This window comes from Microtus pennsylvanicus, chromosome 16 (genome assembly GCF_037038515.1).
Source record: "Microtus pennsylvanicus isolate mMicPen1 chromosome 16, mMicPen1.hap1, whole genome shotgun sequence".
NCBI classification, from domain to species: Eukaryota; Metazoa; Chordata; class Mammalia; order Rodentia; family Cricetidae; genus Microtus; species Microtus pennsylvanicus.
In genome coordinates, this window is record NC_134594.1 from 27,665,531 (window position 1) to 27,680,183 (window position 14,653).

Sequence of the window (14,653 nt, forward strand, 5' to 3'; positions counted from 1 at the left end):
ACTGTGAGAAAAATAAACCCTTTCCTCCCCAAGTAGTTTTCCGTTGTGGTGTTCCATCCCGACAATAGTGACCCCGACTAGGTCAGAGGCGATTTCAGCTCAGGTTATAGCAGCTGTCTAGCAATGGTCAGTCTGTCTCCTTCACTGTGGGGAGGACTGAAGGTGGAGCTGGAGCTCAGGATGGGGCCCTTGCCTACGATGGGACTCTGGGTCAGCCCACTGCACTTTCCCACACAGCAGCAAGGGCAAGCGCTTGATGCTACAGCGCACACAAAACCCTTCAACTTTTCTATCTCCATCATTTAATTATCGGGTACAAGACATTAGCAACAACGCAGAAACTGATAAGAGAAGTTAATTAACTCCTCCAAGTTTCTTATAACAATTAAGCTCCGAACCTTAATTTGCTTTCTGTTGCTATGGTGAAACATTGACCGAAGCCAGTCTGCAGAGGGAAGGGCTTGTTTAATCTTCCAACTCCTAGCTCCCTTCCATCCTCAAGAAGCAGAAGCAGGAACTCAAGTGGGGAGCTGAGGCAGAGGCTATAGAAGGATGATTTTTACTAGCTTAGCCCCTGGTTGCTCAGCCTGCTTTCTTATACACCCCGGGACCCCCTCTTCCAGGGGTGTGCAAGCCCTCCCACATCAATTGTCAATAATGGAAACACAACACAAAGTTACCTACCACCAGACAGGCCAGTCTGATGGAGGTGTTTCCTCGGTTGAGCCTCCTCTTCCCAGATGACTCACTTGTGTCAAGTAACAAAAAAAAAAGTAGCTAAAGTTCATTAAGGATTTGTTTCCTATTCATGGTCTTAAGATATCAAATCCTTCAAATGATTGAGGAGATAAATGAGGCACAAAAGAGTTTCAGAGCTGAGTGGCAGAGCCAGGATCAGTCATAACCCAGGTGATCAGCAGTGCTGTGCTTTTGGGGAACGTGCCAGAGCAGACATGGATGTAGGACCAAAGAGGGCACCACCAAGGGACCCTGTTCTGCCCAGACTGGATGTGAATTCTTTATAAACAAGTTCATTTCAGGACAACTGAGAGAAGGCAGAGCAATCCAGACACAGCGCCTCAGCCCTTCGGCAAAAATCACTAGAAAATCGTGTGGGTGTCTTTTGGTGACTTATCGATTCACAAGCACACTGTGTTGCGAGTTGTAAGGATTTTGAGTCCATAGATCTATAAACTGAAAAAGGACAGAGAAAAGATGGGGACGCATATTTCTGAGGCTATCAAATAAGTGACCAATAAGCATTTATTGAATGATGACAACAGCTTCAGAACAAGTGTGTAACCCTTTGGTTTGGAGGGGATGGGGAAGGTAGGACATGAACCTTCAACTGGACCTTGGTCCATAAAAGGGACTTAGACCAAGCCTATATGAAAGTGGACTCAAAATAGGGGCGTTTTTATGGAAAAGAAAGCATACAAGTAGGAAAGAATAAGCCCCTTTTCAGAGACTAGAATCAGGTGACACACATTCATTTTAGAGCACAAACTGTCCATCCACCCAGCCATCCAACCATCTAACAGTGTTTATCACTCAACAGACTGGTTATAACTGGAGACACTGGTAGGTGGAGCTGGAGACAGATGCGAGGACATCTGGAATGCCAGCCCCAAAAGACAGACTTTCTGTTGATGATAAGTCATTGATGGTTTCTGAGCTACAGAAAGCGAATTTGAAATTTTCCTATGGAAATGGCAGATGGACAAAATTAAACAGAATGGATTGTAGAGAAAGGGGCGGGGAACCAGACTTCTACAAGGACCTTCTTCCAAGGTCCCTGGAGGAGGTCCCTGGGCTATGGGCAGACAGGATGATGGCATCTAGGGAGATGGGTTGGGAATGCCTGAGATTTGGAGATATTGTAGGGAATCAACACACAGCTAGGTAAGAATGGGAAGAACAGATACAGGCATCCCAGCTCTTGGAGAGCTGGTGTGGGTAAGCAGGAAGGCTTGGACAGGAGTTGTTCAGTCTGCGTATGTCTCCTTCCTCAAGACCTCTCTTACATCTGCCCCATCTTGATAGATCCTTCTGACAACAACTGATCAGAGATTTTTGGAGCAGATGAGGAACATATTCCTGATTCCTGGCAGCATGACGCATGCACTTTATCCTCAAATGTAACTTATATTTTAAAACTGGCATCCAAGATGAGTTTTGAGTACAATTAAGTTTTAAAGTGATCAGCACTTCATAGATATAAGATCAGATTATCATGCAAAAATCGTTTAACATTTCTCTACTTTCTTTAACTCCTTCATGCCAGAATGCTCAGAAAGACCTCAAGGAAAATTCCCACCCTGCATTTTCCCAGAGAAAAAGGGCTCTAACCTCCCTCTGTTGCTCTTCTCTGATGAATGGACTACTTCCCCAATCCACCTTTCTTTTAATCTAAACCTTTTTTGTTCTCAGCTGTTCTATCATGGCATCTCCCAAGGAACGGCTTTGTTTTTTAATTTCATCTATGGAGCTTGCTGCCATTTTCCAATGAGATGCTGTGAGCAGGGGAGGCAAAATGACGTTCAGCAGAAAACCCCCAGCATGTCAGACAGTTCAACACTTTCATTGATTCCACTCACTGAAGCTTGGGCAGTAAATGAGGACATATTACTTGACACTGGAATGACTTTTTCCTGTGTCTTTTCTGCTGCGCGATGACAGATAATTTCTTTAGCAATCGCTGCGTTCTTTTCATATTCTTGGAATCCTGGTGTTGGAAGGAACATCAAAAAGTTCGCCGTGTTTCATCTCCCACTTGCCAACAGAATCGTGCTTAAACCGTCCAAGATGGATCCCTTGCTGTCTGATGTGCTCTCTGAGGTTCAGACTGGGAGAAGGGTCATTGGCAGGATGCTGGAGCACACTTAGACCATGCCATAGTCCTGCTGCTTAGCTACCCACCTCGCAAAACCCTGCAGAAATAGCTGAGCGTGGTTGAATAGTCACCTGATATCCTGTAATGAAAATGGTAGAATACACAGAAAAAGAAGGAGTATTTCCTTTAGAAAACAACATTTTTGATCTCGAAGAAATTTTGTGTATGTGCTTTGTGAGTGCATTTTGTGCGCATTTGTGTGTATAGGTACATGTTTGTTGAGACCAAGAGAGTACCCTTCAGTTCTGTTTCTCCTTGAGCACCGCAACCATGTTCTCAAGGTCATCAGTGAGGCTCTGCGTGTTTCCGTTTCCCCGATATTGATTGGGCTTATAAATTCTACTATACCTGCCTCCTTATAGCAAAAATGAACAAACAGAAACCATGGGTTCTGGAGAGTAAACTTGGGTCCTATTCTTGGGTATTGAGTATATTATAGGCTGAAATAAATATCCCCAGGCCCAACTATATATATATATATATATATATATATATATATATATATATATATATATATAGTATTTGACTCAGAACTTGACACACTGTAGGCCCATCATTAAAGTTTCAGAAAATAAACTGGTATGCAAATATTGCTATTGGAACACAGCTGCCAGGGGAGTCAGTGGCTAATAGTTCTCCCCTGCTCATTCTTTGAGTTCTATGTTGTAGTTGGTTTGTGTTATTTTGGGACTGCTTCTCACTGTGTAGCCCAGACTGGTCTCAAACTCACAATCTTCTCGCAGTGCTGGTACTGTAGGTGTGTCCCGACATGCCTGGCTGCTGAGACCTGTGACCTGCGACTGTCCACACATGTCCCTAGAGGGGTGTACGAGTACTGCATGCACACTGCTGTGGAAGAAACAGTTCTAAAATCAAGTTCAGGGATCTCAGTCCTCCCCACCCTTTGAACTTGGGTACACTTTAACACACTAAACTATTTGGAGTTCAGAACAAAGGACTCTGTTCACACTGAATAAACTGGTTGTGACATTTGGACACAGGACCTCCGATGGCACAAGTTCCATCCACCACCTACTTTTTAAGGACACACCGCACTTGGGGCTAGTGTCCAGTTTTATTTGAGGGAGAGCCCATGCCTAATTCATTTTTGTATGTTTGTGCCATGAACTAGCTTACATTCACCAACCATTCATTAGAAACTTATGCATCTTAAAGAGCTATGCCTCGTGCATGCGTGTCTAGATGACATCAATATCCAAAGAGAAAGCTGGGATGCAGAGATGAGTGAGGACACATTCTGCCATCCAAAGGTTTCTTTAGAAAGAAAGTAGACATCCGGTCATTCTCATACCATGCTTGTGATGAAATCCTTGGGTTCGCCCTCCTCTTAAATGATCCATGCCCTCAAACTTTAGATGGCAGACAAAGCACTTATGGCCCTGGATACATCTGATTCATACTTAATGTTGATCGTCAAACCATTGGAGAAATCTCCTCTAAAAAACTGCAGCCAGGCCATTTGGAAAGGAGACATCTTGAGAGACCGTCGGTAGCCCACAGGCCATTACCCTCGGGGCTGCAGAGAATGCCCTCTCTCCCGACTCGCAGCTCTGAGTCCCACGCTTGTGAGACGTGACACAGCAGCACTGCCAAAGGCTGAGCAAGACACAAAGCCCCAGAGGCACCCGTCGCTGGCCGGCGGGTGAGAGAAATGCTGACCGTAACCACAGGGCTTTAGCATCTCACCTGCCACACGTGTTTTTCTTTGACACCTAAGTACCCAGAGGAAAATGCCACTCAAAAGGCTGTTTTGCACAGCTCTTCCCTGGTGAGTTTTCTTGTCAACTGGATACACCTAGTAAGAGGGATCCCCAGTTGAAGAACTGCCTCTATCAGCTTGGGGTGTGGGCGTGACAGTGTGGCATTTTCTGGACTGATATTTGACACACTAGGACCCAGCCCACCATGGGTAGTGCCATCCCTTAGGTGGGCTTGGGCTATAAGAAAGGTAGCTAACATGAGCCCGGGAGCAATCATGTACACTGTGTTCCTCCGCGGTCTCTTTCAGTTCCTGCCTCCAGGCTCTTGTCTTCCCTTGATGATAAACTATAACCTGCAAGCCAAATAAGCCTTTCTCCCTCCACCTTGTTTTTGGGCAGTGTTTTCCTGCTGCAGAGAAGTGGGGCAGAGTCACCTTGTGATTGACCCACATGGTGAGAGGAAACTGGGAACACATAGGATTGAGCAGCCTTCCAGCATCAGCATAACCCATGCTACGAACAAATCACTGTAGAAGCATCTTCAAGCTTGTGAATGAGTCATCCCAACTGCAATTCACTGCGAGTGACATTTACCTTAAAATTCTCCTTTGGGAATAGACTGCATGAGGTCCTTTCGTTTTTCAGACAGAATGTCACTGTGGTATTCAGACTGGTCTTGAAGTCCACCTGGTGGTCCCTTCTCCTCAGCCTCCTCTGTCTTTAGATGATAGAAACATGCAAAAATGTCTAAAGTTTTCTTTCACCCGAAAACGAGAAGGTGGGAGGGAGAGGTCATGATGGCTCCAGGTTATAATCCCAGCACTAGGGAGGCTGAGGCAGGAGGATGGTCAGTTCAAGGCTAGCTCTAGGCTTGCAGTGGTGTCAAACAAACAAGGGTGAGAGACACAACTCAGTGGCTGAGTGTCAGTCTAATGTGTACAAATTCTGGGCTTGATCCCCACTATTGAAGATTAATTGGGGGTAGAGTGCCAAGAGAAAGACGCAGGGTTTCTTTAACGTCTGTATCTGAACTTCACCAAAACCTCCTTTTTTCCAATTCTTCCTCTTATAAGGCTTTCAGTTTTATCTCAACTAGAGATGGACTGGGTCTACAGGTTATTCTAATATACCGTTTTTTCTTAGATTATTGTGAGACTATAACCCCATCAGTTACGAACAAAACCCTATCTGTTGTGAAAGCCACGCGGTGTGCATTGGCCCTCGCTGGTGTTGAAACTCCCATTCAGAACCCGGGGGGCGGGGGTGTCCCTGCTCTGAGTAGCTGGATCCCTGGTGTTATGGAAACAAAGAGCTCTTGCCTCATAGCCTGTTGGTGTGTGCAGTCATAAACGTGACAGTCACTGGGGCTCGTCGCCTTCTCTGCCTTCCTGCAGACCTGAGACTAACACACTAACGCGTTCCTTACTGATAACAGATGCCCGAGCCGAGCCTTTGAAATCCCCTTGTTGATTCCATTAGAGGAAAATGGCTTTATGTGGTGGTCTGGGGAGGGGGGAGACGACTGCTGTTGTGTGGACCCCTGGCTGAGTACCATGCTTTTCTCTTGTAGGTGATGTGCCTTCAGGACTTTTTTGGTGACGATGACATTTTTATTGCATGTGGACCAGAGAAGTTCCGTTACCAGGATGATTTCTTGCTAGATGAAAGTGGTAAGGAAAAAAAAAGTTCAAAACCCGGGGAAATTTGAGGCAGCTTTCCAAAATGAACTGCACCGGGCCAAGATTATGTCAACTCCAAAGCCACCAAATCAGTTTCAGATCCTCTCCTTGCCTTGTCTTTCCTATATCTTGCATTTCTTTGATTTTTTTAAAATATAGAAAACAGATGAAATGATAATTGAAAAGGTTAATCCATTTGGAAGAATACATTCCTAATGGCTAATTTATAGCCGTTTAATAACCAGGCTGATGCCTTTCCGAGAATCGCGGTGTGGATTTCGATACTTTTAATTATTTATTTGCCTAAAAAAAAATTTATGGCGGATGGATTTGCAATCATAAAATTACCAAGTGTGCTCCCAGACTCAGCTTTCATGTGGCTTCCTCTGATTCCTGAGAAAATGGTTTGGCACTGGGTCCCTAAAGTACATTGGAATTTATATGTCATTAACATTTGTGAATTGTCAACATGGTCGCTTCCTTCCCTTAATGAACTAAATGTGACCCTTGGTGATTAATAAGGGGGAGGGTGACTGATAAATAGAAAAATGGGTGGAAAAGGCTACGATTTTCAGAATGATTTCCTTTCGTGGGTCCTGGGGAGTCACCTCAGAATCTTACAGTGTCACTGGTAAAACAATTGCCAAGGACACCCTGCCAGGGTAATTTCACTTCTGATTTAACTAGGGAACTATGACATCGTTACTGACACTTCGAATTCTATCTAGTTTGAGAAATTTTTGGAAGTCATAAGTGAATTTATGGCTACATTGGCAGAATGGGTGGACGGTCCTGAAGTGCATAAGGTAACGGCCAGTGCTGGCCTGGCCCAGCTGCACCCGAAAACTTCATTTCATGCTGCACCCTAAACTTCATCTCATGCTCATCTCGGACCACGTATGTCTGCTGTCGTGATGGGCCACATGTAGACATTTTCTCAATGACAGATGCCACCCACAGTGGAGTCTCATGACTATACAGTGCTCAGGCATGCACAGCCTTCTTCTTTATTAACTTGTTTATACGATGTTTCCCCCATAGGCCACCCGAACATGCAGGTCACAGCACATACCCTTATCGTTAAGCAGCACAGACATGTCTGTAGATAACATCAATGATACGCACCTAAACATTCACGAATCCATGACTTAGGGAATGCAGGCAAGGAGAACCGGCCACCAGCATGAAAGCTTCAAGCAGAGCTGGCATGAATGTGCCAACAACAAGATTTATTTCCCTGCAAGACTCTCACTGGAGGATTACTTTGGCATCTCTTTCCCTCCAAGTAAGTTTTCTCTAAATATATACCATCTTCCTAATGGATACACATGTCCTCCCGGGGCAAGGATTTATGGAAAAGTCTCATTCAGAAGACGTGCTCAGGGAGGAGAGTGCCCCGCCTTGTTTAAGGACAAAGCAGCTTTGCCATTTTGTGGAACAAGCAAACGTTTCCAGCCAGGGCACCGAGCTGACAGCACGGGTTTTGAGAAAAATAAATGGCCTTGACTTTCAATTTAAAGAAAATCGCTGCCTATGTGAAAACAAAATAAGAAAATCGCTGCCTTTGATAGGACGTTCTGGGACACCAGATGTGTTCTGCAGGGAAAGCCCACTTGCTGCTTTGAGAGTGAGAACAGCCTGTCCGCCTGGCCCGGAGTACAGCTCACTTCCAAATCAGCAGAGCTGGCCACCGGCATGCAAGGCCTCCCTACCCTTTATCTAGTCCTAGGCTGACTTCAGGCCGCCACTCCCATCTGGCCCATCTTGGGAAGCCACACAGCTGGCTGGTCCATTGCTACTGATGTGGTGAGATAGGCTGCCAGCCCGAAGCTTCAACCACCCCACCACTGGCAGGCAGACTTTCTGCGAAGTATATCAGAAAACTGCCGGGGGTGTGTGTGTGGGGGGGGAATATCTTACCAATTTCCCCCATTATCAAAATGTATATGGAGGTGTAGCTCAGTGAGAGGGCGCTTCCTTGCTCCCTCCCCAGACTTGCTAGAGAGACAAGTGGGGGCTGGAGAGACGGCTCCTCTGTTAAAGGCACTGGATGCTTTAGCAATGAACCTGGGTTGGACTCCAGGCAGCCACAGGGTGGCTGACGACTGTCTGTAACTTTAGTTCTGAGAAACCCAATACCTTTCTCTGTCCTCCAGGGGGCACCAGGGACATGCATGGTGTATAGACATACATGTAGGCAAAGCACACATGTACATAAGATAAAATAAAATAAAAGTGAAAGTATTTTAAAAGATGACACAAGTGTATGTACACACACTCACACAGACTAACACAACCCATGCATGCACATACACACACGTACACACATACACACATATATACACGCACACACACATACACATATACACACATATATACACGAACACACACGTACACACATACACACATATATACACGCACACACACATACACATATACACACATATATACACGAACACACATGTACACACATACACACACGTACACACATACACAACACACACACACTAGTCATCTTTTGACACTTAGCCCTTTGAGAGAGCTCTACATTTTGTTGCGTTCCTCACTTCCTTTCTCCCAATAAATATGTCCTACCCAAGTCTCTGTGTGAAATACATTTACTGTGAAACTTGTCCTCCCCCATTCTAGAAGAAACACGTGGGCACAGGAGGGGGGAAGGAGAGTCGACTAAAGAAAAAAAAATCTAAATTTAGGTTTTACTTCCTTGGATGAACTTAACCAGTCTAAATTCGCACGCTGACAACTGCAATTTTCCTGATGCTTGAACAGCGTGTTCTGGGCTAATGTATTAAAATGTGAGTCTTTTTTATAAATGCTCTGAGTGTGATTTAACCCAGCTCATCTCTTCTTACTAAGCTGTATTTGAACATTGATGCTGTATATATGAAGTTCCATAGTAAACTTCCTTAAAGGTGACATCTGCAGAATTAATATTGTTCCTAGTGCAGAGGCACACTTGATTTAATGGTGTCAGGAAGTGGCCTTGTGTAACAAGGCAACGCTTTTTATCTTATCTTTAGAAATGAACCCAGCCACTAGTATTCCTAGAATTAGGAAGGATGCATACCCCCCCCCCCAAGAATCACTAACAATCTCCCAAAGACATTACCCCGGGGCTTTCCAATGGGTACTTCTGGAGCAGATCTATATTTTCCAGGGCCACATGGGAGCGGGATCAGCATCGGAAATGAACGACCGTAAATACCCCTTCCCATCTTCACGTGCTACATGGGGTGCCTTCCTTGTTCTGATTCAGAATGTAGCCATTTTAGCAGGGTGTCATCCATCAAGAGAGTTTCGGCACCTTCCCATGGCGGCCAGAGTGCTATATATAGAGGCCAGCAGAGGCCGGCAGAGCCGTCCTTTGTGGCACCTGCTGTCTGATGTAGAATGAGGGACCAGAGTGAAGGAATATGCCAAGTTGGAGACAGGAAGCTCAACACAGCGTTGCTTAGACCCCAGTGGCAAACCAGTGAGCGTGGCACTTACTGCCATTCGGAAGTGGTAGGGTTTGCTTGAATACTGCCTGCCTTGCCTGCATCAACTCCTTGCTGATGAACCTGGTCTAGATGTCACCTTTTTGTCCAGTCCCTCATCCTCCAAGCCTATGTCCCCACCCTTCATGGCTTCTTCTACAACTTATAATCATTATATAGTCTTGTCATGGGTGGGTCACCACTGTCCAGCCAACAGCTTACTTGAAAGCCTAAATCTCTCTTACTTTCCTGAGATCTTGAAACTTGGGCTAGGAAATCATTTTTTGAAGCTTATGTACTTTTTTTGCCTCTTGTAGTTCATTAGTTTCTTAAGGCTGCTGTATAAATGACCACAAACTAGACAGCTAGGGCAACAGGAACTACTAGAAAAGATATTGAATGTTATCACAAAAAGGTGGAAAATGCCTTTATTAATTCTTTACGAATTTCATATAAGTACTCACTCAATGTATTTTAACGAATATTTACAAATTCCTGGCTTTTCCCACTCATATCTCCCAACTTCACATTTTCTTGTTTTGTGTTTTTTTTAAAGATAAAAGCGAAAAAAGTTTGAGGTCGTGGATAAGCTAATTACCCTGACTTGATCACTCTGCATTTTGTATTGAAACATCACATTATATCCCAGAAATATGTTCAATATTATGTGCCAACTATAAATAAACATTTCAAATACCAGGGTGAGGGGAAAGCCCAGAGACTTACTGTGTTGCAGCGATTGAGGCAGAATGTTCAAAATGAAGTCGTGGGTAGAGAACTGTCTGGAGTACAGGCAGAATTGGCCCCTCCCTCTTCCTTAATGGCTGCTGTGGGCAGAGGCAATCTTGCATTCCTTGCCTTGCGTAGAGCATCCCTCCAAGCTGCCTCCTCCATCCCCATGACTCAGTATGTTTATCCCATTTCCCTCTTCCAAGAAGGTCACCAGTTGTTAGATAAAGATCTCTCCTCATCTCTTGAACATCTTCAAAGACCTTTTCTCCAAACGACTTCACGTTCACAGGGATCAGAAATTGGGACTTAAACAGGGATTTCTGGGGGACAACTATCTCTGCACACAGTGGAAACTGGTAAAAGCCATCCAGATTTTAGTCGAACCAAATTTATTTCCTCTAATTTTTATAATTACTGGAAGGGCACTGAGTGATTATGTGTGGACCCTGTTCATGCAGTGCCCACAAAGGTCAGAAGAGGGCATCGGATCCCCTAGACCTGTGGTTACAGATGGTTGTGAGCCACCATGTGGGGGCTGGGAATTGAACCCAGGTCCTCTGCATTAGCAGCAAGTGCTCTTAGCCACTGAGCCATCTTGCCAGGCCCCTGAGTTTCTCTTGATCCACTGTCCTTGGCTTTGGGCAATGTTATCAATAGTCTAGTCGCAGAGTTGCTAATGGCAGAGCTGTCGACGGTCTGCCCTTCATCCGATGGGCTAAAGAAATGCTCTCAGGGGTTTTCACACCATGGTGTCGAGGGTCCCCTTGAAATCTTTCGTCTAAGCTGTGTACGAGTGCTTTCACAGGCACAGGAGCCTGTGTATCTCCTTGACTGAACTCCCAGTCCAAGAGATGCTGATGCAGAGCTGATAGCCAATGATCTCTACTGAAAGCCCATTGGCTCCCTGCAGGTAGGGGCTTGTCCACTGGTCGTCACAGGGTTCTGCTTTGGGGTCTGTGTGCCTTAGCAGAGCTAGAAATGTCCATCTGACCACACCAAGGAGTCTATCCTATCTAAGAAAGTAAAATTGAATGGCTATATACAAGAGTCTGTGCTGTTATGATTTGAATGGAAAAAAAAAAAGCCAGGAAAAGCCGGCTCCCAGGCAGACTGCTCATGTCGGCCAGTAACAGGTCAGTTTCATCGGCCGCGAGTGAGAATTGCTTTTCCTTACCTGCAGGCTTAATGTCAAATGTGTGATTTGGTCCATTCCCTGTGTGTACTGAGGGGTCTATATTTCAAGTCTTCTTGTTAAAGTAAGAGAGATGAAACAAAGCTATATTTATATTTGTGTGTACCCATGTACCTACAAATCTGTATAGGCACAAACAGCACAAAACTGAAGAAGAGAATAGATAGTTAAGCTTTGGTAGCTGTATAGTGTTCTACTTTATTTTAAGTGTGTGTAGGCACTTTGTCTATTTATGTATGTGCCACATGCATGCAGTACCTGTGGGGACCAGAAGAGGGCATCAGATCCCCTGGAACTGCAGTTACAGATGCTTGTGAACAGTCATGGGGGTGCTGGGAATTGAACGCAGGTCCTCTGCAAGAGCAGTCAGTGCTCTTAACTGCTGAGCCATCTCTGCAGTTCTATTATATTTCTCTTGAGATAAGGTCTCACTATTTCTGTCAGACTAGCCATGTCTCACTATAAATCTCCGGTTGGCCTTCAACTTGAGATCCTTCTACCTCAACCTCCAGAATGCTGTGAGGCACAGACTTGAAACCTGTCAGATTATGAAAGCTGAGACCTCTCTAAGAACTCTGAAGTGTGATGCGTGCATGCACACATGCGTAGCGTCCTACCAGCAGGACCTGAGTCTAACTTTCCCAGGCATAACCATCTGGGATACAGTGTTCTTCCTGGGTATGAACATCTTTCCAGAAGGGACATTCCTTCAGCTTCACATGGGAAGACTCCCATAGTGTGGGGTACCCATGCCTAGTTGGTACATAATCCTGTAACTGCTCCACCCTGGTTCTGGTGATGACCGGAAGCCACAGTTAGTGAAAACACTGAGAAAAAAATAAAGTTTAGATAAAGACCAGACCTCCCTGTAAAGTGGTTTGAAACTACTGCTTTCAAAATTTACTATGTCTTTCATTCATTCATTCAATAAACTCTTCCACTCATAAATGCACTGTGCAGCAGGAAGTGTGCCAGGAACAACAACTGTAGGTAGCGAGCCATCATATATGATGTCTCGTATTAACCTTGAACGTCGCACACATTTAAAGGGACCAGAGGCTTTTCAGCATTGAACTATGACCCGGAATATTAAATATTTCTGCTGCTCCTCATGGGTTTTTTACCTTTGGGAGAGCTATAATGTTAAAATGATTAATGGTTCACAGCAGACCAATAGCTCTCCGTCGCTTTAATTGGGTTATGAGGCTGGTTCGCAGCAAGTCTTGTGGGCAGATTTCTCCCAGATGTACGATTTGACTGTTTCAGAAGTTATTTCTAGGAATGAATAGGCCGACAAAAATTGTCTTCTGAGAGGGGCGTGTCAAATCTGGCATGCTTAATTCTTCATTTTCCATTGCGTTTGTTTCGGTTTGAAGATCTCAGCCTGATATTTAAAGTGGAGGGTGGGGCCGTTGGTCTGAGTTCTGAGTAAAAGACACGAAAGCTGGTGGGCTCTTCACCTTTTGTTAATTAAATTTTTATTTTCTTTTTATTTTGTTTTGATTTTAGGATTTTGGATTGCTTTTCTTGTCTTGCTTTATATAGTTACCTATTTGCTTTACATTGAGACACAGAAAGAGAGAGACAGAGAAAGAAAACATGAAGTTGGGTGGGTGAAGGAGTGAGAGAGGATCTGGAAGGGGGTGGGGCTGGGGAAGAAGTGGGATTAAAATTAAGAGAAAACTGTTTCTATAAAAAAATCTAAAAGGAAACGGCAAGGAAGTGCTGAAGACTTTCTTGACCACAAACACCCTTACTGTGAGTAGAGAGGGAAGCCTTCCTGGAGCTCAGTGTGTACAGATTTGATTGACTGCTATGCCATGGAGGTGAATAGGGGGGGTCCTGTGCATTGGAGACAGAGGCTAAGCCAGGCACAGGCTGGTCCACTTGTTGCCATGAGAACAATTTCCACACCAGAGATGCAGGCACTAGGCAGCACGTACCATCACTGCTTATTAAAAGCCACTTTCTCTTTTGTCTTTTGGGGTGCTTCGGGGACTTCAGCAGAGACAGTCCAGCCTGCTCTCCTAATGTGCCTTTGACATTCGGTGTCTTCCACCTTTGGCTTTATTTTCTAAAGTACTCATTTCCCTTGGGCCTCAGATGATCCTCTCGGAAGGGATCTAATGAGCTTGACGCAGACTCAGATCCATCAAATCATTCATTCATCTCATGTCCCATCCAACAGGCCAACTATGTAAAAACCCACCCACGTCTACCATTTCCTGCTGTTCATGCAGAAGCCCCACCTAGTGCTTTCTGTCTCCCATGAACCCTTATGACAGAGCAGGAGAACATTGCCTCTGTTTTAGAATGATGGGGTTCCCATCACAGCTGTCTGAGAACTCTTCCACATAGGGCTGGGTAGCATTCTAGCACGTGCAAGGCTTCATCCGTCACATACCAAACAAAAGACTATATTAAAAAGAAAAGTCTTTCTTGAAGATTCTACTCTCTCTAAGGGCTTATGCCTTTGACAGCCTTGAAGTGGTTGATAGGCCCAAACACTGTATGTGTCTCTAGGTACTTTGAAATTTCTGGAAGATGATTCACCTCAGAGTTCACTTTGGGATCTAGTTTTTACTTCCTTGGGGTCTGGGTGAAACTTATTTTATGTGTCTGAGAGTCAGCACACATGTGCAGGTCTCCACTGGAGTCAGAAGAGGGTGCAAGATCCTTTGGAGCTAGACCTACAGGCATCTGCGAGATCCTGAAAAAATGTGCTGAATACTGAACTCGGGTCCCAAGAACAGCAATGGCTCTGAATCACTGAGCCATCTCTCCATCCCTGAAGCTTTCACTTTGAATCCCTTCATATTTGTGACTGGTTCCCTCACCAGCCACATGCTTAATATTCCAATAAATAATGTCAGTTTTCTGACCACTGTGCTGAAGATTCATTTCCCCTCCTTCCTCCTTGATTTTTCTCTGGCATGTTC

General features: G+C 44.8%; 1 protein-coding gene across 5 annotated transcripts in view; it reads left to right on the forward strand.

Moving 5' to 3' along the window:
• Positions 1-14,653, forward strand: part of Dclk1 (doublecortin like kinase 1) — a 279,872-nt gene that overhangs the window by 117,936 nt on the left and 147,283 nt on the right. For all 5 annotated transcript variants that reach the window (XM_075951091.1, XM_075951090.1, XM_075951092.1 and 2 more), the window contains exon 4: positions 6,185-6,284. In XM_075951091.1, coding sequence (XP_075807206.1) covers positions 6,185-6,284 — 100 coding nt within the window. The remainder of the gene's footprint in view (positions 1-6,184; positions 6,285-14,653) is intronic.